Consider the following 22,461-nt stretch of genomic DNA (forward strand, 5'->3'; position numbering starts at 1 on the left):
TCCGCTGATGTTAAATGTGGCCTTATTTTCATTCCGGCAATCTTATTCATCTCTGAGGGGAATTTTCCTCTGCGGCCAATGGCTCTCATTGGGAATCAATGTGAATAAAGCATGAGGGAATTAAGAGAGATCAATGATTTCAAAAATGTGTTTGGTGTGAGGTCATTGTGGTTGGGTTTTCTAATTTAGCTAGTTAATCAGCCTTAAACCAGAGCACACACAGTACAATGTGTTGTTCTCAAAGCCCATTCTCTCCTTCATTTGTTCAGACTTCAGAGTGAACATGTTGTGCTCTTAGAGAAGATAAACAGCGAAGCAGCTGGCTTGGAAGCTTATTTGTGTCTTATATGTATAGGCACTGTGCTTGTCTGACAGCTGTTTGTGTCTTCCTCAATTAAAAGCTGGCTTCAATAAAGTCTTTTACACTACTTATGATGTCTAATATTTTTTATATTGATTCCCAGAGGAACATTTTATTGCTTGGAGGGTTGTTTTGTCATAGCTTACACTGTAAAAAAATGCTGAGTTGTTTCAAACTATGGTGTAAAATATGAATAAACCATGCTGTTGGTTTTAAATTAAAATGTACGCTGGGTTTTTTCAACCTATGACTGGGTCAAATATGGACATTTTGGACAATAATTTAGATGTTTTTTTCTATATTTCTGTTCTGTCAATACAGTTAGTTTTTCAATTGACATATTTTGGAAAAATATGCAATAATTCCATTGTTTCCATTGCTTAAAAAATGTGATGAGTTCACAGTGAAATTTTTGATGTTTGAGCAACATTTTGGCCAGTCTGAGCACATTTGGAGACAGTGATACATGAGATTTATTTCTATTTCTTCTTCAAGAGACTTAAACACATCTAAGAAGCAAGGAGATTGGACTCCATTTAATCCATTCACTGTCTCGGCGAAACAGGTAGGATATTTTTGACATCTTAAACAACTGGGATATATGAGATCTCATCTGTGACATGTCTTTCTTAAGTGTACCCAGATGTAAAGGTCTAAAACTGCTATATGATCCCTCCAAACTCACATCAATGCAGTACACAGCAGATCATTTTTTGTGCAAATGAACGTTATGTTCTCTGTAATGGGAGCTTTTGAGGTTTATTTCAGATGATGGCCTGTCATGACCTGAGGGTAAACAGGACCTGAGACGGCTCGCCTATAGGTCAGGCAGAATGTCACAACATCACAGATGCCACATTGATGACAGTCCTTTATTAATGAACACGAATAACAAATGTCTGACAAAATCAGCCCACCAGAGAATTAAACCTGGTAGGCTAATTGGTATGGAATTCATATAGCGGTTGGAAATACTGCATTTTCTTAAATGCAGTATTCAAATCAATCATATACAGGTTAGTTATTTGATATGAGTAAGAGTCCTGAGGGAGATTTCTCAATGCATACTGACACACCGCAACCTGTTATTATATATTTGGCATATAACCTGTCGAACCAGAGCACAAACCGAATTCAAGCACAGGTGCACTGCAGATGGATGTTGAAGACATTTGGCAGAGGACCACCTGCTACTAAAGCAGATAACATTTGGTTTCCAAATTAGATTTGAGGCATCCGGTGAAGGATAATTAAGTTGATCCAAAGTGACAGATTTTTGATTTCGTTAGCAGGGGTTGAAAATGTTGACCTGTTGGAATTTTCTGACCTTTTTGTGACACTTAAAACTGGCACTTAATCACAATACACTGATATTAAGGTTGGTCTAGCACTGCAGGGTGTTTTGTAACACACACAGAAAACTGTATTACAACATGTTTGAGCACAGGTTTTACATGCATACACAGCCGCAGAAAAGAGACCATTTCCAAATTAATTTTCAGTTTTTCTGTTATAGGTATGTGTTTAGTTAAAAAAAATCATTTTTGTTGCATTCTATGAACTACTAAACAATATTTCTCCCACATGTCAAATTAAAATATTGTTTTTGTTTGCATTTATTTGCTGAAAATGAAAACTGGAGAAACAGGTCAAAACAATTGAAAAGATGCTCTGCATTCTTTCAGACATCAAATACTGCAAAGGAAACGTTCATATTCACTTTTAAGCAATACAACAACAATATTTCTACATGTATTCAGGAAAAGTTAAAGTTTTTTTGTTGAGTCAAGTTTGGGCCAATTAAAAAATAACAATTCAAGTAACTCTTTGGAGACAGAAATTGAGTGTACGTAAAATTTCTGTGGAACTAGTTACTAAATAATAATTAGTTGAAACAACATTTTTACAGTGTGGATTGACCACAATACATCTAGAAATGCTGATTAAAGGAACAATTAAGATGGTCTCTCCAATTTCCCACAGCTGAATTTTTACATTAACATCTATGCAGTTATCAGAAACTTATCCAGGTTCTTACAAATAAGGGGGATTTTAATATTTTTTTAAGAGTTCAAAGTTAAGCACAGTCTTCCGTAATTTTTTTATATCAAATTTATTAAGATATGATTTTTTTAAAGTCATCAAAACTGTAGGATCACACAAAGGGAACAATGTGAATTATGTTGAAATGAATAAAACTTTTTATATTTCAGCATCTCCAACGTTGTCACCTTTTGCCTAAAATCAGCAAAACATTTATATTGGAATTTTATTATGCAGCGTCTTGGGGTTTTACCCTAAGATACTTGTAAAACAATATTGATCTATTCTGCTCTAATTGGCTGCTTAGTCATGCATTTCAAAGGCATTTCTATTAAATACAATACTAGTTTGTAATAAAATGATATTTTTTGTCATTTAAGGATCAAAACCTTTTTAAGAAAATAAAAAATTTCACTCAAATGTTTTAAAACGTTCAACTGGTGGTATATACTGTGTTTATGAAGATACTTTACAAAGAAACTGATTTAAATTTACCAAACAAACAATTTAATTCCACTGCATTAGGTCTCCAGGCAGCATTGACATTCACTGTTGATCTCTCTCTGCTCTTGATAATAATACAAAGAAAAAGTTTCATGTTATTCTGATTCAAGCTATACAGTAGGTATACAGGAGTAAATTATTTTTTAGCTGTGAGTGATGGAAGGAAGTGTAGCCCACATGTGGGCGGACAATTTTGATGAATGCAAACTCTCAGAAATAATGGCAGGAAACAAAAGCCATATAATCAGCTCATAAATAATTGATGGAGTGTAATGGAAGCCTATAAACACCCATACAACCATTCCCAAAGAACTCAGATGACCTTATGACTTTAAATTGCGTTGAAAACACAAATCTAAATGAGTAAATGAAAACAAACAAACAACATGAATAAAAACTTAAATGAACTGAATGAACAAAATAAGGTTATTCTGAGTAAATGGTCAACTTGTGTGAGGAAATCTCGTAGAATGAGCTGGTTGTGTAAACTAAACTACTCCCTCTGCTGGCCAAGTCCAAAAGATGTATCTGATTAAAGTAAATCTACACTGCCGTTTTCACACCCATCAAAGCTCACATACAGCAACCAAAGTGAGACGTTGGGCTTTTTTAGGTTGTTAACATTCCTGACATTCATCTGCGTGAAAATACAGCATATCAAAAATGTACAAAAAAATCTGCCTCTTAAAGTTTTTTTGGCAAAAATATTCTGAAGGTTTGCGAACCAAATAAAAGATTCATCATGCACTTGCATGTCCTGATCCGCAAAGGCAGATGAATAATAAAACAGTGAGATGCTAACGGGCTTGGGAAGAGATGTGTGAAATGCAAATCGAACAGACTCAAAACACATCTGAGATATTTCATTGCAACGTTAACTAGGCAATAATTCATGATCTCATTCAGACTGCATTATCATAACAAGAAATCTCATCACCTGTCAAATCAAACAATTTTTCTTCTCAATAATCCGTGCATCTGATTATCCAGAAACTATAAAGCAATGCCACGTTGAAAATATTTAAAACCACAAGAGGGCGTTAGTATTACACTGACTAAACGAACATGGAACTGCTTTCAATGTTATTTAGTCATACAAATGTATAACTAATACGCGGTTTCATAACTTTTTCAACTTTATGCATTTGTATACAGTTGTGTATGTGCCCATCTGCTATCTTGTACAGTATACATTTTGTGCCTTATATTATACACGAACAATACAATGTTCAAATGTGTGCAAAACAAAGTCTATGAAGTTGTAGTGTAATTAACGTTACAAGTGTTAATAATGTTCATAAGTGTACAGTTGCACATGAACATTTCTGCTCAGTGCTCTCATAAATCTTCGCCGGTCTGACATTTAACCCATTTCTCGACTCGAGCTGAATCTCAAAGTCAATGAAAGGGTAAGATGACACATGGACGCAATAATCGAGTTAAAAACTGCTATCTTCATATTTTTTCTGCCTTTTTATTTATACAAGATCAAGGTATGTCTATATTTAATCGCGAATAAAGCCTGTGTAACATTCACATTCACGGCGTTTCGCCTAAAACCAGGCAGATGTGATCACGTGCTCGCTCGACCGATCGTCGTGTCACACGTTTCCGTACGTCATTCGTCTATGTCGACATCCGATTTAACAACGCATGTTTAAGGTAAATATTATTAATATTATTATTGAGGTGTACGGTTAATGACCATCGTGTCTGACTATACACCTGTTCACAGGTGGGCAGAGTACAACGTCATGCGCAGCGCAAGTGTTGACGGAAGTACAGTAACGTAACTCTGGCTATTAGAAAAGCATACACGTATAAAATTAGATCATAAAGTGTCTGCGCGGTTTTTTTGAAAATAGCAATTCTAGAAATTCTACCTAGACTAAACAATAATGTGAGTGATGATTGCGTAAAGTGAGCCGATGATGTTTGACAGGTGTGCGCCGGGAGTGTAAGCTCGTGATGGTGTGATGGAGGATCTGGCAGTGCTCGACCTGTTGTTGCAGTGTCCTCTATGTACGAAGCCTTTAGACGGATCTGCCAAGGTTTTTCCATGCCAACACACATTCTGTAAAACATGCCTCCAGCAGCACGAGGCATCGGTTCCTCAGCAGATGTGCTGCCCAGAATGCAGAGCTACTACTCCTGGATCAGTGGAGGAGCTGCCCAATAACCATCTGTTGGTCAGACTTCTAGACAGCCTCCAGGATGGGGGTCCTCTGGGCACACCGAGGGACAGATCGAGGAGATATGTGAGCTCGGCGGACCAAGAGGAACTGTTGTGTGGTTACATTCAGGATTTGCACCTGCGATTTCCCAAAGAAGGCCAGAACACACAGGGGGTAAGAAGAACTTCATGTACTTTTTGCATTAGACCATGAGTAATGATTTGAAATCTTCAGACAATAAAAACATCTTTGTCTCCTTTCACAGTTGCTCTTAGTGTTTTTGTGACGTGCACACGAGTCAGGGCTGCTGGCTGTCTACACTTTTAGGGGTTATGATGTAACATAGTGTTATTATTATTATTATGCTGCTATTGTGCTGACATTGTGCTGAAGCAGCGAAAAAGGCTAAAAATGTTCAGCTGTATCACATTTCATTGTGTCTACATCAAACAGAACACAATCTTTAGTTATTTCTACAAAGGAACCAGAAACCTGCATAGCAAGTATTAACAAACTGTTTATATTGTCAAATTGTTATATTCCAAGATCATGTCAGCAGGATTTTTTGTATGCAATTAATATTAGTTATATGTGATTTAATTGTTCTTTGCGATTTAAAAGAACCATGTGTCCAGTTACGTTTTATCAATGAAACAAACTGAGCTTTGGTTTGGCTAAAGTAGGTCGGTGGCTTTGAGTTTCAGTGGATTAAAGGGCCTGTGCAGTTGCAGTAACAAACAGTAGCTCTGTTTGAAAGTTAGGTAAGCTTTTGGGCACTGAGGAGACCAGGTGCCGGTTGTTCGTACATTTCCATTAAACAAGCGGCATTTAGTTTCAACAGAGTTGTGAAATATAAATATTTATAAACATATATTTTTGTTACATTAGAGAGGGTTTTATCGGACACACGATGCCTGGCCCAAAGTATTCTTCCGGTCTGTGTTTGGATATAATATAACAATTCATTTTATGTAATTTATTTGAATTAGTATTAATATTTTATTGTACGTTAATTATATTAAATTACATTAAAACTACTCAATAGTTTTTGACTCTTTGCAGAGGTCAACTGGAAGTTAAGTATGGGCCACATAATGTTTGTTTATGTTGTTGCTGCTGAAACCGTCTATACAGTTGCAGATAAATCAAGATGTAAACAAAAGAACACGTCTAGATCACAATTCATATTTTTTAAGTTGTTTTGAAAGAATATACTAGTTATTTAATGCATGTAGTAATAATTGGAGGAGGGGTGTAATTAAATGTAAATACAATGTCACGAAGCAAAAATATCCTAATAATGCAATTTTATGCAAATGTTTATATTAAGAAAGGACCCAGGCATCTTTTTAACATCTGTTTTGATCTATTTCAGGTGCAGGCTCAAGCTTTATATGACTTTCAGGGTAATGCTCCTGGGGAGCTCACAATGAAGTCAGGCGAAGTTGTTTATCTGCGCTGTAAACTAGATGATAACTGGTATTATGGGGAAGCCAGTGAAAGCTGTGGTCTGGTTCCAGTCAGTGGGGTTCAGGTCATGGGTGAGCGGCCGCAGCATTTGGGTTTCTGCAGAGCTTTGTGTGACTTCAATGCTAACAATCTCCATCCTGACGACAGCAAGGAATGGTTGACCTTCTTCAAGGTGAATCTCTCTGTCTGATTTATGTTATCCTTCTCTTAATGAAGAAACCATAAGATTTCTATGCAAGGTAAACTTAAAATACTGAATTTTGGAGAACTGAGAACTCTAATATGCTGAGCAAAGCAAAGAAATGTAACTTTGCTTTGGGCTCTTTAACGTAGCTTCACTATTGTTACTTAGACTGCAGAACTTGAATTATATAACAGTTTTGACTCAGGCACAATGTTCATTAAAGTACATTCCAGTGGAGTGTTTTTTTTGTGAGCAGATGGCCCAAATGGGTCTGAAGCGAGTTATGAGCCTGCAGTCACAAAGGGTTGATGTCTTCAACTCTGAACAGGGCTCGCCAGGAATTTTGGACCCCATGACAAAAAATCTAATTGGGACCCCTCTGTGCAGCTGTTGTCACCACATCTCTAGGACCTAACTGTCCCATCAAATGCTTTACATAACTCTAATTAAAATCTTGCAACTGTCTTGCTTCTTGTAGTTCAATACTAGTACTAGCACAATATTTACTGTTGGTGATTTGTACATGCATGGAAGTCTAGTATGCAGTTCACTATTTGATGCAAGATTAAAAGCAACCATAAAAAATGTGCTGAAGGCTATCTTTTACAGTCTTAATGTATTTTTATTGTAAATTTTGACAAAATTAAAAATTATTTTAACAAAATTACTATTATAATAATTAATGAAAGATTTTAAAAAAGAAAAACGAACCACCTTAAATATTAACATCATCCTCTCAAAACATTGAAAACGGCAGATTTGTTTACTTAGCTGCACATATATGCCAGCAAGAAAATAAAGTGGACACGTAAAATAGAATTTCCATACTAGGGTTATTGTAGTGCTAAACGTTTCCCTGCACTGATTAAATGGTGATTAAATGTAGGCTAACACTGGTCTGTTGTTAGCTAGCTTATATAAAACTGATATAAAACACCTGAACAAGCCAAATCTATCATATTATGACATTTAAGTACCGCAAAAGAGATTCAAGTGCAGATTGCTCGGTACGCATTTGAATCGGTCTCGCGGTACTTTAATGCGATATAACAAACAATCTGCGCAGCCCAACATTAAGTTGAACGCGTCTGTTCCTGAAGTCACTGATTCGCCTCTTCAGGTGTTTTATCAGGGTTGGTGCTAAACTCGGCAGGAAAGTGGATCTCGAGGGCCAGAGTTGAGAACCAGTGCTATAGGCTACACACCTTTCTTGGTGAAAAACTGGGTCACAGTTTGACACCCTTTCTTTTGTCTTTCCTCTCTCTTTTCTTTCTTTCCTTTTTTGAAAACCATATTTTGATTTAACGTTACTAGGCAACATTTTGGTCACTGTAGTTCTAAAGCATCTACTGCAACTAAACACCGTCACTGAGAGCGCTAAGGCAGGACCAAACCTTTCATCCAGATACATGGGGGTGGTCGGTCAATATGGATGTTTACTTTTTGGTGAATTAGGATTTTTAACTTTTACTGCCAAAAACAAAGAGATCATTAATTGTATTATTATATAAAAATATATGATGAATGATGATGTTTTGATAATTTTATATTAGTTTTTACCTGTTGTCGGGGCCCCTGTCAGTCATGGGCCCTTGGAATTGTACTAACTTTTCCCCCCTATACGGCGCCCCTGACTCGGAATCATATGAGCCAAGTAAAACTCTTCAGGGACGTCTGTACACCCAACCTTACATCTGCTTATCTCTCTCGCCCCACAGGGAGACTACATTACTCTTATTAAACAAGTGGATGAAAACTGGGTTGAGGGAAAACTTGGAGACAAAGTTGGGATTTTTCCCTTGCAGTTTACAGAGGTAAGAGGGTTTTTACTAATCGCTAACCATTTTACAATCGTGTTAATGTCTTTGAGAAATTTCCAGATCCTACTGTATAACACCACAAAATAAAATAAAACGTTGCTAAGGGAACCTTTCACTCAAAAATTAAAATTCTGATATTTTGGTAAATTAGATATGTTGAAGAATGTAGGAAAGAAAACTATTCTGGTGCCCCTTAGACTACCGTTGTAATTTGTCCTACTATGGTAGTCAATGGTGGCTAACAACTGTTTGGTTACAAGCATTCTTCCAAATATCTTTCTCTGTGTTCATCAGAGCAAAGATATCACAGAATTATATTTGGAACAACTCGAGGGTGGTATTATCTTTCATTAAACAAGACTAAATATCTAACTACCCTAGTAAAAAGCAATACATTTAAAATACATTTCTTTCATAATAAGTATAGTTTAAAAGTGTTAACATGTATTTACTGACATGTTGCTTAAGACGTAATATTATAATGTTTTAATTTTATTTTATTTGGAGTACTACTTGTATGCAATGCACATTTCATAATATTATGCCTAAATAGTGTGATTTTTTAAGAATATCAGTCTTTTAATTTGAGATATTTACTTGTATCTGAAGTATACTTGCAGTAGTCCCACTTTAGCACGATCAAATATACTTCAGGATATCTTTGGTTTTACCTTAGCCTTACTTCTGCACAATTAAAGTGCAGTAGGTACAAATTAGTTGTTCCAATTTAGCAAACTTTAAGTATACCAATTTAGTATACCAATGCCTGGTTTCAGAGACAAGGTTTAAGCTAGTCCCAGAGTACAGACTCTTAACCCAAAATAACTTGCCCAAACACATCTTAAAACATGACATTGCCATTGTTTTGTCTCAAGATGCACACTAGTAATGTTTTTTTATAAGTCATTTCATTAAAAGTGATGGGGAAAAGTTGATCTTGCAGTTCAAAAAATCTAGGTCCAGATGTCAAAGAGTTAACTTTATTTGCTCGAGTCATACAAAGAGAGATGTTCCAAGTCATCTGAAAACAAAGTGTTGTCTAGTCTACATTTATAGTTAAACTGAAAGGGGGTCCCTTCTAAAACCAATCAGGTTATTTCCTGTTATCTCTTATTTTTATTAACCAATTGTCGTTTTTCTGCCACAAATAAATCCTTGGCAACAAGGTACGTATTCAATGGAGGTGCACTCGCTATTATCTAATTTTCAATAAAGTTGCTGGTCACCTCATATGAAATCATCAAAAACTGCTGGACCATGTTCGTATCTTACCTGTAGACAAGGTCAGTGGAAAGAACCTAGGTTTTTCAATTTACGAATTTAGGCCTCAGGCTTCTAGGCCCCAGAGACATTACTAGACTTTATATTGCTGCATAGTGCTCAAATGTGCTCTTAAACATGCTTAAAATGATGTCAAGAGCATTTATGTGAACAATCATTGATTAGGCATACTGATTGTAACATTCATCAAATTATCATTATAATTCATTCGAATGTAATAATCTTTGGCTAAATGTGATTTCAGATCATTCAACTAATACACTCATGTATACTAATGTTCCCATGAATACTTCTTAATACTGCTTAGGTATGTATTAGGTATATAATAACTGTGGTGAATAACAGTGCCCAGTACATGTAAAATATATCTAAATATGTCTTGTCTGTACCCAAAATCACACAATAAAAGCGATTTAAGTATCCAAATTTTTCTGAGGCATATTCCTGGATTAAGTTTAATCTTGTTTGTGAAAACAGGCCCAAAAGTACAACCGCATGGTATTTTATTAAGTACATAAAGCTCAAATGGATTTGCAGTATACGTTTCAAATACATTTAAGTGTATTTATTTTGCACTAGGGTGTCCTAGTCAAGTAAATGTATTTTAATGATTTAAGAACTTTTTATGACTATTTGTAATACCGAGTAAGACAAAAATGCTTCGTAAGATTTTTTTTTTCCAGTGTACATTTGCACTTGACAAATTAAGAGTTTTTGCTTTATAAATGTGAATTTCTTAAAATTTTTGTATTGCCCAGGGGTTTTAGACCACTTCGCAAGATGTTAACAGTGGTCCTGCACTGTTACTTCCGCACTTCCGGTTTCGTTTTTATTGTTACATCTTACACACATATATTCAATAAACGGTTCTGTTGGTTGTATTTTGTTCAAAAGTTTGTGTAGCGTTAAAAACTGAAACGAGAAGTTATTCTGAACCAGCATTGTTTATGTCATCCGAAGTGGTCTATACAGTAGTAATAATCTAAGAAATTGCATCATAAATTATTTTTGTGATGAATTCATCATCATTATTTAGGATCGACCTGTTTCACATAATCGTTTCTGTAATGCCAACATTAAATTTAGAACCGAAGGACTTCATCTAGACGGTGGCATTAGCTACTCATGATGCGTGATAACAAGCTTTTATACGTTGTCACCGAGTGTGCTGCTGGACATGCATGTGCAAGATAATTAAACTCCAGATGGGAATGTTTTCCACTGGATCATATCTTCGGTTAGTTTGATAAAACAGCCAGCTTCCCTCTCAGCACTTGACTCGTTACCACTCTGGCATCCTAAAGCTGACCAGCCAGGCGTGAAGATACAGTAATGTCTCCTTTTACTTCGGTGGCAGAGCAGCACATGATGGGGAGGGAGGGGGTCACTTCTGCCAACATGTGCAGCATCGGTCCATATTAACGCTGTGCTCCTCAGACCAGTAGCTATGCCTGCCACTTTCACTTAGAATAAGAAGTTTGGCGCGGCAGGTGGGATTAAATCCACTTTTCTGCTGCCGGAGACGCAGCAGGTGAAGTGTTTCAGGCAGGAAAAACCCACTAACAGGCTTTGTGTCTCCCGCCACAGCCCAATCCAGCAGCGCACAAGCTTCTGGAAAAACGCAGAAGGAGGGACTCGGTGGAATCACACCCACGGATCGGCGGTTGGGTTAGCGCGGATGCTCGCGGCCACAGGCGGCTCTCTGGACCATTTTACAAGTCAACAAGGCCTCCGAATGTCAGTCTCCTGAACAGCCTGAACTATCCTCCCCGCAGCCAGAGCCAGCGGCCACCTCACTTCAGCTCCAGCGCACACTCCGCCTCCAACAAGACGCCACATCTCGGCACATCTAACAAGCCACATTTGAGGAGCTCTCACAGAAACTTGCCCAAGGTGCGTGCATCTTTTTGCCTCACAAATGTTTTTATGGGAACAATGGTTGTTTGTTAATCTCAGAGACTTGTTTGTTGTGCGTGTGTTTTTTTATACAATGTTATGATTTGGCTTCAGTAGGGGATGAGTCAGAGATTAAAATTTTGGTACGCCAAGAGTTTGTTTATGCTAGTGCGTGTGTGGTTTTCTGCAAAGAAAAGAAACCGTAGATATTAATAAATAATTTCTGTTAAAACATTCTCTCTTGAATCTCATCACAAGCAAGAAGAGTGTTCTTGCCAAACTCAAACACAGTGTTTTGAAATCGTTGTTAATGTTCGTGATTCACGCCACGTATACCTTTTCACAAAAGAGTTCTCTGTCCGTGAAAGATTGTTTTCATCTTGAGAGGGAGTCGGTGTAGCTCAAGAGCTAAAAATCCCCCATTCTCTTTCGCCGCTTACAAGCTCATGACTCATATGGTTTACATAACACTTTTCTCTTATCTGGTTGAAACGCTCATTCCCCTCCACCGAGCAGTGACTTTCTCTCTCACTCCTCCTGCCATCAGCTGTGTCATTAATAGGAGGCGAGGGGAACGTCACATGATGGAATGAGGAGTCATGGTGCCATCCGCCCGAGGCTAGTTAACACTGGATTATTTGTTTGTTTGTTTTTTCAGGTGAAGTCATAGGAAATATACCCACTGTTTCTGACTCAGCAGTGACTTTTTGATTAGCAGAAAAATATGAAAAGCACCAATTTACCCAAATGGAAACGGCATCAGCATTTACGTAACTCTTCGTCATTCCAAAACTGTATGACTAGCTTTTCTCTGTGTGATAGAAACGGTTGTCTGAGCTTTGCTTTCTAATGAAATTGAATGGGAACTGGAGCTGTCAAGACTTAAAGTTGATAAAAAATGAACCCTTAAAGAAACTTTACAGACACACAATAGCACTGTGTAGAAACAGATCAAAATTCTCTTTGAAACATTTTTTTCTCTTCCATAGCCTAGTTTTGTCAGGATGGCGCTAATGACAAACTAGAGTACCCGTTTAATGCACCGGTATGTCCCAAAAAAAAAGGGAATTCTGTCATGGTTTACTCACCCTCTTGGCATATCAAACCTGTTTGACCTTTTTCCACAGAACACAAATGAAGATATTTTGAGGAATGTTGTTACTGGCACCCATTCACTTGCACTAGTTTTGTGTCAGTACAAAAGAAGTGAATGTGTGCCTGCACTGTTTGGTTACCAACTTACTTTAATATATCTTGTTTTGTGTTCTGCTCGAGATAGAAAGTCATACAGGTTTGAAAAGACAAGAGGGTGAGTAAATATTGATGGAATATTTCAGAATAACCAAACGCCAAAGAATACAAAAGGTTCACAGTTGTGTGAGATTAGCTTTAATCACTCGAGTCGACAGAATTGTATAATGAAATAATATTTATCTACACAAGACTTGCATTAACAGATTTGGGTCCTTTAGAAATGTTGCCATGTGAAAGCAAACCAAACCAGGAAGAAAATGCAACTTTAATTTGTTTTAATTAAATAGTTTGCCTTTCAGTCAACATCTTTGTTTTTAACATGAAATGCAGGTTACTTTACATATCTTTAGTGGAAGTCGAATGAAGCCACTGTGCAATTTACAGTGCATTTTATAACAGCTAAGGGCGTTGTGGCACAACGCGAAGCAAAGTGCAAAACCCTGTAGCTGTTATAAAATGCACTGTGACCCAATACTTTTGGGCTTATTGCTTTTATAAAACGGTTACTCCATATGCTAAGCAAGGTTTCATAAAATAAAGTAAATAAAATTATATTTAGGCTAAGTGATGCGGTCACCGTTATATATCAAGGTATTTTATAACGGCTTAGAACTCCACTCAGCCAATCAGAATCAAGGACCAGAACTGACCGTTTTATAAAGTAAATTATTTCTAGAATTTTACCATTTTGAATTAGGGTAAGCAAGGTTACGTTTTTGACACAGATTTTTTATGTACTTGCTCAGTAATTGATTTTTGTTTATATTTAACCCCCAAAAGTTACAGATTGCAGCTTTAATTGACAGCCCCAGTACTCATTTAAATTAATTTTATGGAACAGCATGGACATTCTCCCAAATAATAATAGTCATGAGTTTTGTTTTTGGGTCAACTTCGCCTCTAAAATGCCATCTGAACAATTGAATTCTACAATCTCCATTGTTCTAAATAGTGTTCATGTAATGGCTGACCAGTGAACCAGCTTTCCTGGTGAACTTTGAATCCCAAATTCAACAGTTTCAACCAAATGAAAAGCCAAACAAGCCAAGAGTTATTGACTAACCATCTGCTTTTATCAAAAAATTGTTGTATATAAAGCATTTAAACTTATTTAGTACTGATTCGCCTGCCTTTTAAAACAACTTTCTTCAAGACAGCTGACTGTTCTTGTGGTCTTTTAAGAGATTATTTAATCATCATCACAGTAATGCATGTTAAACTCTCTGTGGCTTTCAACGGCAGCGCTGGTTTAACTAGACTGTAATCACCTGTACTCTCTTAGAAAAGTGTAAGCGTATTAGAGAGACATGGAGATTGTCAAAATTACATATCGCTCTCTTGTTTCATCATGCTTTTGCAATGCTCTAATATTAGATTGGATTTTAATGAGTGCAAGATTAATGACTCAGCTGCCCGGACTCACTTCTCCATCAGCCAACCTCTGTCTTTTCTTAGACCATGGTCTCAATCTTTGTGGTTTGTTAGACAGAAAACCTGACTGAGAGGTCTGATGAGTCAGTTCTGCATTGAATGCCAGAGATGTTTAATTAGATATTATGTAAGAGAGCTACCAAAATAACTCCAGAATTACCCTCGAAACTTCATGTTAATTTATGGGACTGTCAACTTGTAATTGTACAACAGTGAGAGAGTCTCAGGCTTTACGCTTATAGGTGATTAAAAGGTGGAAATCCTTGACTTTGGCAGTGTAATTACACATATTTATAAATCCTTATATTAAAATGTTATTAAAGTTACACAACACTGAAATGTTGAGGGGCAAACCCCAAGTCATTAGTATCTTCTTACAGCAGTACACATGAATGAAAAATATAAGATCCTTACTTTCTAACCATTTTCTGAACTGTTTTGAAGGTAATAATAAAAAAGTATATTTTTAGGGACAAATACGATTCAATATGTTAACATTAAAAACAGCAAATACCAAGTTAAAAACAGTATATTTAATGTTAAATTGAATAAATAATGTACTGTGGCGAACCGCAAGTAATACTGAAGAGACATTGACCAAGGTACTGTACCTTTAAGGGAGGGAGGAGTTGGTTTTTGTTGTGTTCCGGTTGTGGACATGCATGGTTGTTTTGACCTTACTCGCTGTTCAGAGTGAGATATATTAAAGTGGAGAGTAAAGCTGACACAACGCATGTTCGTCTCTTGTCTTCTCATTTATTGTACTCCACAGTACTACCTTTTTACATGTTTATTAATCTTAATGTTATTCAATATTTACAAATACATTTTTAAAATCAAAACTTGTGTCTGTTAACATTACTTAATGCACAATTAACCAATACGAAAGAACATGAAACATTTTATTTAAAATCTATAAAGATTAATTAATTCAGAAAAAAAACATTGTTTATTGTTATTTTATGTTAGCAAATGCATTAGCTAATCTTATTATACGGCTCGTTTGAAAGCTTGATTCTGATTGGGCAGTTGCAACATTTGCAGGTTCCTTATTCCAAGATAACAACCTCTTAAAATTAATAACACACTGTAACCTGGATGCAGCAAATCATTTTGACAGTTTTTTGTATAAAAAAATATAAATATCTTATTTAATAACATGTATGACATTATATTTACAAATGATTAAACAAAATTGGCTATTCATGACATTTAAACCTTGCGTCTTATTTTAAAACCGAAAGTAAACATGTTTTTTCATCGCGGAAGTTCTGTATTCGGTAATAATAAATAATAAAGCAAATAAAATATTTCAAATTCACATTTCATTTCCATATTTTTCATTTCTATATTTTCTATAACGGTTGTCTGAGCTTTGCTTTGTAATGAAATTGAATGGGAACTGGAGCTGTCAAGCCTTAAAGTTGATAAAAAATGAACCATTAAAGAAACTTTACAGACACACAATAGCACTGTGTAGAAACAGATCAAAATTCTCTTTGAAACATTTTTTTCTCTTCCATAGCCTAGTTTTGTCAGGATGGCGCTAATGACAAACTAGGGTACCCGTTTAATGCACCGGTATGTCCCAAAAACAAAGGGAATTCTGTCATGGTTTACTCACCCTCTTGGCATATCAAACCTGTTTGACCTTTTTCCACAGAACACAAATGAAGATATTTTGAGGAATGTTGTTACTGGCACCCATTCACTTGCACTAGTTTTGTGTCAGTACAAAAGAAGTGAATGTGTGCCTGCGCTGTTTGGTTACCAACTTACTTTAATATATCTTGTTTTGTGTTCTGCTCGAGATAGAAAGTCATACAGGTTTGAAAAGACAAGAGGGTGAGTAAATATTGATGGAATATTTCTGAACAACCAAACGCCAAAGAATACAAAGGTTCACAATGTGTGAGATTAGCTTTAATCATGAGCTTTTTCTCATGTGGCAAGTTGCCGTGTAATAGGCGAGTCCTGATCACAATATCAGGGCTTATTTCTGCGATAACAACCGGCTGCCTGTATATTATCCCTTACTTAATGCACAAGACCTTATTATAAGATGTAAACTATTTTGTTTGTTTTACAAATATAATGCTTTTTTTATAATTTTCTCCAGGGAAGCTCAAACCGTTATAGTCGTTACTATTACATAATAATTGTTATATAATAGCTATTTTTTATTGCTTGATTATTTAATAAGCAGGGTGTAACGTCATAATTAACCACATGATTCATGAAGGATTACCTTAAATTGTTTGTGAGAACCTTGCTTGGATATGAACCTGTTTTAAAGCAGCAAAAATCTTGATGTTGTCACACTGTAAATGCGTTGGGACTTGAACAAAGCTTATACAGTATTGTATTTAATTGTAAAGATTACATGTTGTTTTTCATGTCTAAAGACAATTAAATTACCACTTTCTTTCTCACTATAACAGAGAGACAGAAAAATGAACAGTGAAAGTCCGCCAACCATCACCATGGCCCTGATTAACCCCCAGACCCCCCTCACGCCCTCTGAGAGCAAGATGTCTGCCACCCAGCAGCTCTCCATCAGTGTGTGAGTGTGGCACAGTAAAGAAAAATCAATCAAAAGAAAAATCAAATAGTTTATATGGACCAAAAACATTAATAAAAACATGTATTTCCATGTCAAACGGCTTTTATCCTGATGATATGTGATTGTTTTCAGGTGTGCCGCGCTGTACTCCTACATGCCCCATCACGGCGAAGAGCTGGAGTTGAGGAAGGGTGAAATGGTGGGGGTTTATGGGAAATTCAAAGAAGGTTGGCTGCGTGGACTGTCCCTCAGAACAGGCAAAGTAGGCATCCTGCCAGCAAACTATGTCACACCTGTGCTAAGGTGAGAAGATTCTGTATATCTATGTAGTTTTTTCAGATCAGTGACTTTAAAAATGTATCATATTTAGAAATATGTGAATTTAAAAGAGTAAAGAAAGAGTGATACGTAAATGTAGTATTTTTTTGGTTATCATGTGTTAGTGGGTCATGTGCATAGTCATTTGTGACAACCACTTGTGGTTACTCTGAGCGAGCACCTTTGGAAACTTCAGGGGAAATCACTGCTGACGTATGCAGTTAGTACTAAGAAACCTTCTAGTATTATCCATTTGTGGTTGTCACTTAATGCGATAATTTGTGTGTGATGCACAGTCCTCTCTTGCTTAAGCCCAACGTGTACCATCTATGAACTTTACCCTAGATGGTTATCCCCACTTGTCACAGGCCTTGGACAATTTTCCTGGTTGTCTCTAATGTGATTTAATCCAATGACATTAAGACATTTTTAGGTCTATGAATAGTTTTAGGGCCACTTTAGATGTCTTGTTAATAGTATTTCCTGAAGTTTTATGTTTTAAGGCAGTCCTGTTTAAATATCAAGGTTGCAACAATAATTTAATGATTTTCTCTCAGAACATCTGCAAGGTTTCTTGAACAAACCAAACCGGCTGTTCCTAACACAAGCACAGTTTCAACAAATAGACACACACCACACAAGCCCCAGGCTGTTGTCCTGGCCCTAGACAAAGTAAATGCTGACGCCCCTTCGGCTACAATGACTGTGATGTCATATGCCGGTGCCGGGAGAGCACCGCAGATGGGCGGGAAGCAGGGTTGGACCACAGTAAGACACTCCATCCACACTTCACACAGAGGTGAGAAACAACAAGCCTGCATCTGTTCTATTGTGGGAAGTCGATTTCTTTTGGCTGGCACAGTATATTTGAGGCCCGGTTTTAAAGACACAACTATGCCTTAGTTGAATTAAGATATTTTTGTCGCTTTTTTATAAAAAATGCCTCAGGAGAATACATTACTGGTGTGCATCTTGATACAAAACAATGACAATTTTGATATATTTTAAGATATTATAATAATATAAATTAAGAAGTTATAATCAGTAAAGACAGGTCAAACATTCATTTTTGTCTGGTAATAGCCTTAAGCCTTGCCTTGTGAAACCGGGCCTTAGTTTTTTTATTTAGGTCATTATATATAAATACAAATGTTAGGGGTTCACCTTATTCCCTTTGGCATATTTTTCGGATTGTGGTTCACATAATGTTTTATTAAAGGGTCATATGGCAGAAATACGTGTTTTTCCCTGTCTTTGGTGTGTTATAAGTTGCCCATGCATGTATTAGACATGTAAAATTGCAAAAATTAAGTGTCGGAATAAAAGATGCATTCTATCCAAAAGCGAATGCGAACCCAGACCTGCCTGAAACGTCTCGTGTAACCTCACCCCCACGCATGTACGTCACTTTGTGGTATGATTTGACTAAGACCGCCCAAATGTATACGCAGGTAAGGTTGCCTTTGTAAATCTCATTGTACCAGCGCAGCCTGATGTTCAGAATATGGTAAGAGGCGTAACATAACATTTCCGTGCCGTATTCGAACAATCACTACACACTTGTGACCTGGCCAATCATAGCACATCTCGGTTTTTCAGAGCAATGAGCTTTGTAAAATATCAGCACGTTTCAGAGACGGAGGAAAGAGTAATGATATTCGTTTAAGCCGAGTCAAATGACCCCTTTAAAAGATTATTTAAAAAGAAAATGGTATTATCATTCCTTTTAAAATTATACATACTCCTTTTTAAAATAATGGACAGTTCCACATATAAAAACTAGAAATACCATCAAAATTCTTATAGCTCCTGCTGTGTTTAATAAATACATAATTTGAAAATGAATTATAAGAATTTTATATGAAAAATTATATTTGTAAAATTACAAATATTTTTTTGACTTACAGGAAAACTCTTTATTTCTGTTAAGTTTGTTTTTATTGATTAATTACATTGTTAGAAGCTTAAATTGTCAGTGTTATCAATGTAAACAACCTATTTAAAAAAAAAAAAATTTGATCTGTTTCAAGGGTCATGGCCTTTGATCATCGTCCTGTTAACATCATCATCCCCATTACTTTTCCTAAGGCTCATGTATAACTTGTTATATTGCAACATACAGTATGATACAATTTAACTGAAAGTAAAAATTCAGAATACTTTTTGAAAAGGAAACTATTAGGATTTTGGCAGGTGTATTTGTTTTCAATGATGTTCTTGACGTCTGCTTGGGCTGTTTTTTTAGGGTTGCCTCACCATGGAAGCTACAATTCAACTTCCATCCAGAGTCTTCAACCCCCTCCACAGGATCTGGGGACGATCTATACTTTCGGACGTTCACCCGTTCTACCCAAAAGGAGAAATGGTTTGTTCTCAAACCCAATCAAAACGCAGCATTGGACACATGAAGGAACAGCACCCTCAGGTGGTGGATATCAAACAGGAACCAGAGATCCCATCCAGAAAGAAGCTAACAATGCTCCTCAGTCTATTCTGGTTAAACCAGATGCTCACAAACACAATCCAGAGAAGGTAAAAACAAATGTATTAGGAGTAAGAGTCACTCCTTGTAAAGATCAAATGTTTAACAGTCTTCCATTTCTTTGTATGCACATTCACATTGGCCTTATTTTGAATATGGGTGCGGTTTTGTTCTTTGTTTTTTAGTTTGTAAAATCAGTGCGGTTTCTGGATGCTCGGGTCACTCCTCAGGCAACATCGAAGATGACACCTTCTGGACTAGGAATGTCCGCAGGACATAACGTTCCCACTTCTCAGCCTGGCATTTCAGGTCTGGATCACTGGAATCCCTCTGCTATTTTGGGACGGGATGGAAGTACTTTAGTTCTTAAGGACACCAAAACACTTCCAACCAGGAAGAGCACAGGGCAAGATCATACTGCAATGGACTTCCTCTCACTAAATATGAAACCAGTACTAATAAACCACCAGTCCAGCACTAATAGGTGAGCTTTCTTGAAGTGCCGTTAAGAGGAAGTATTGCATTATCTGATCAAATGTGATCTTTTGTGAATTTTTTTCCTCGCATCTGACATTTAGCAGCAGATATTGACAGAGATTTATTGAGATAGGCAATGACTAACAGTGTTTTAAACAGAAAACCATTTCCTTTCACAATTCGCAGAATACTGAAGAGGCTTTAGGGTAGCACATACTGGTGTTTGATACAGTCTGACTGACTAATATTGTTTTCTCCAGATACAGGGTTATGAAGGGGTATAATGCGAAGACGGATGCAGAGCTCACATTGACGGAAGGAGAGATAGTGATTGTTCAAAGACCACGTCCAGATGGAAGGGTTCTCATTACCCAAGAGATCAGTGGAAAAACAGGCCTTTTCCACTACAACATACTGGAGATAATGGACAAAGTCCTTTGAGTGTGCCAAAGTCTTTCTGTTGTGTAAATGTTATTTGACCAGTGCTGTGTTAGAGTTGCACCAGTTTACCCTGTTGTGTAATAAACCCAAAACAACAACATCCTGTGTACCTAAACGCAGGCCGAGACAGAATTTTCTATCCAGAATTCTGCATAATGTTTTTAAAGATGGTGTATCACATGCAGTTTCTACCCATCTCATATTAATCTTGAGTGCCTATACAGTAGTATTCATTCGTCGTATCTTCGAAGAGTATTTTGTTTGATCAAATTTATAAAAGAGAGATACAGCTTTATGATTATTTCCGGAAAAACACAAGCTGCTAGAGGTGGGACTAGTGGGGAGAATGGGATGGAACTGAATCACGAGCAAGCATCACATCATCCCTTCGTGTTTTGCACGTTATGCACGTACACGCGTTTGCCAACAAAACACAGATGTATGACTTAGTTTGACTTAGCTACAGAGCCATCTTTCAGTATCAAACTATCTCCAAATCCAACGTTACATCCATCGTTTTTATAACATCCATCACTGAAATGTCATGAACATACAGACACACCTAAACTTCAATATCGCAGCGCAGATAACCTTGATGGTAAGCGTGTCTCGGTCTTATGTTGGCTTGTGGGGGGGTTTCTTTCGCCTTGGTGTGCTTTTGGCAAATAAAAGGACGACACAGGGATCCAGAATTAGAAAAAAACTTACTGAAACAATTTGGAGTGTACAGATAGTGTATCAAGTACAGAAATACTACGTGATACATCTAACTCGTTTTTTAGCAAGGTGATCATGTTAAGCATGAGAAGCCAGCACGTTTAACAGTTTAAAGAAGTCATTCCTGATCTTTAAGTATGGCTAAATATGAGACTATTATATAATTAATGGCTATTTGCATAATACAATTTACCAAAATATTTCATAAAACAACGTAATGGTTTGGGATTGTGGGGATTTGTAGAATGTTGTGAATGATGGGCATTTCAATACTGCTGAATTCTACAGATTCTGTTTGGCCTGTTGTTGTGTATTCTGAGTATCACATTGTGTCTCATCCACACACCTGACACAAAGTTCTTCTTTAACATTGGTCAGCTCTGACAAGATGATTGTGCCTTTTTGGATGCTGAATTACTGATTGCACTTTTGAATGGTGTGAGGGGTAAGGAAGACAATCCTGCGATTAGAAATGCAATCTATGAGCATACATGACTGTTAGACGTTGCCCTAATGATGATTGAAGTACTCAAAGTTGTCATTTCACGCACAAAATCCTGTCATCTCGATATGTGGAATTGTTTTATTGTGTAAAACCTCATAGCAGCTCTTTCCTGAAAATTAAATTAAAAGGAACTTTTATTTTTAACTATGTAAAATTATATAACGTATAATAGTAATAACGGACTGAGAGGATTCCAGTATCTCTTTATTTATGTTTTTTAGTGAAAAGAAAGAAAATGGAGAGATAATATTATTTTGGGACATGATGCTGGCTAGATTTATTCATTCTTATGAATGTGTATTCTCTTTATGTGTTATGCTTTTATTTGACTAACCAATAAACCAATAAAACATATATATATTTGTTAATTTTCTCCCTTGCTTACTCCAGCATCCTCCTTGTAGCACGGCCTTGTAACTAACGGTCCTGTTTAGCGTGTTGAATTTTTTTTATATGCTCTCATACTTGTAAGTCGCTTTGGATAAAAGCGTCGACCACATGAATAAATGTAATGCTTTTAAAACTAAGCAAATTGATTTA

General features: G+C 36.6%; 1 protein-coding gene across 2 annotated transcripts; it reads left to right on the forward strand.

The window, feature by feature from the left end:
- Positions 1-4,426: 4,426 nt before the first annotated feature.
- Positions 4,427-22,275, forward strand: sh3rf2 (SH3 domain containing ring finger 2). Of its 2 annotated transcripts, XM_056770287.1 has the most exons (12): positions 4,524-4,570; positions 4,644-4,687; positions 4,851-5,256; positions 6,458-6,724; positions 8,455-8,550; positions 11,425-11,730; positions 16,860-16,981; positions 17,114-17,284; positions 17,857-18,098; positions 19,545-19,831; positions 19,967-20,265; positions 20,519-22,275. In XM_056770287.1, the coding sequence occupies exons 3-12, from the start codon at positions 4,885-4,887 to the stop codon at positions 20,697-20,699; spliced, it is 2,343 nt and encodes a 780-aa protein (XP_056626265.1). In that variant the 5' UTR covers positions 4,524-4,570; positions 4,644-4,687; positions 4,851-4,884; the 3' UTR covers positions 20,700-22,275. The 2 variants fall into 2 exon arrangements, with proteins under 2 accessions (XP_056626264.1, XP_056626265.1); XM_056770286.1 differs by lacking the exon at positions 4,644-4,687 and having other exon boundaries at positions 4,427-4,570.
- The last annotated feature ends 186 nt before the right edge of the window (positions 22,276-22,461 follow it).

The sequence above is a fragment of the Triplophysa dalaica genome, chromosome 16 (genome assembly GCF_015846415.1).
Source record: "Triplophysa dalaica isolate WHDGS20190420 chromosome 16, ASM1584641v1, whole genome shotgun sequence".
In the NCBI taxonomy this organism is placed as follows: domain Eukaryota; kingdom Metazoa; phylum Chordata; class Actinopteri; order Cypriniformes; family Nemacheilidae; genus Triplophysa; species Triplophysa dalaica.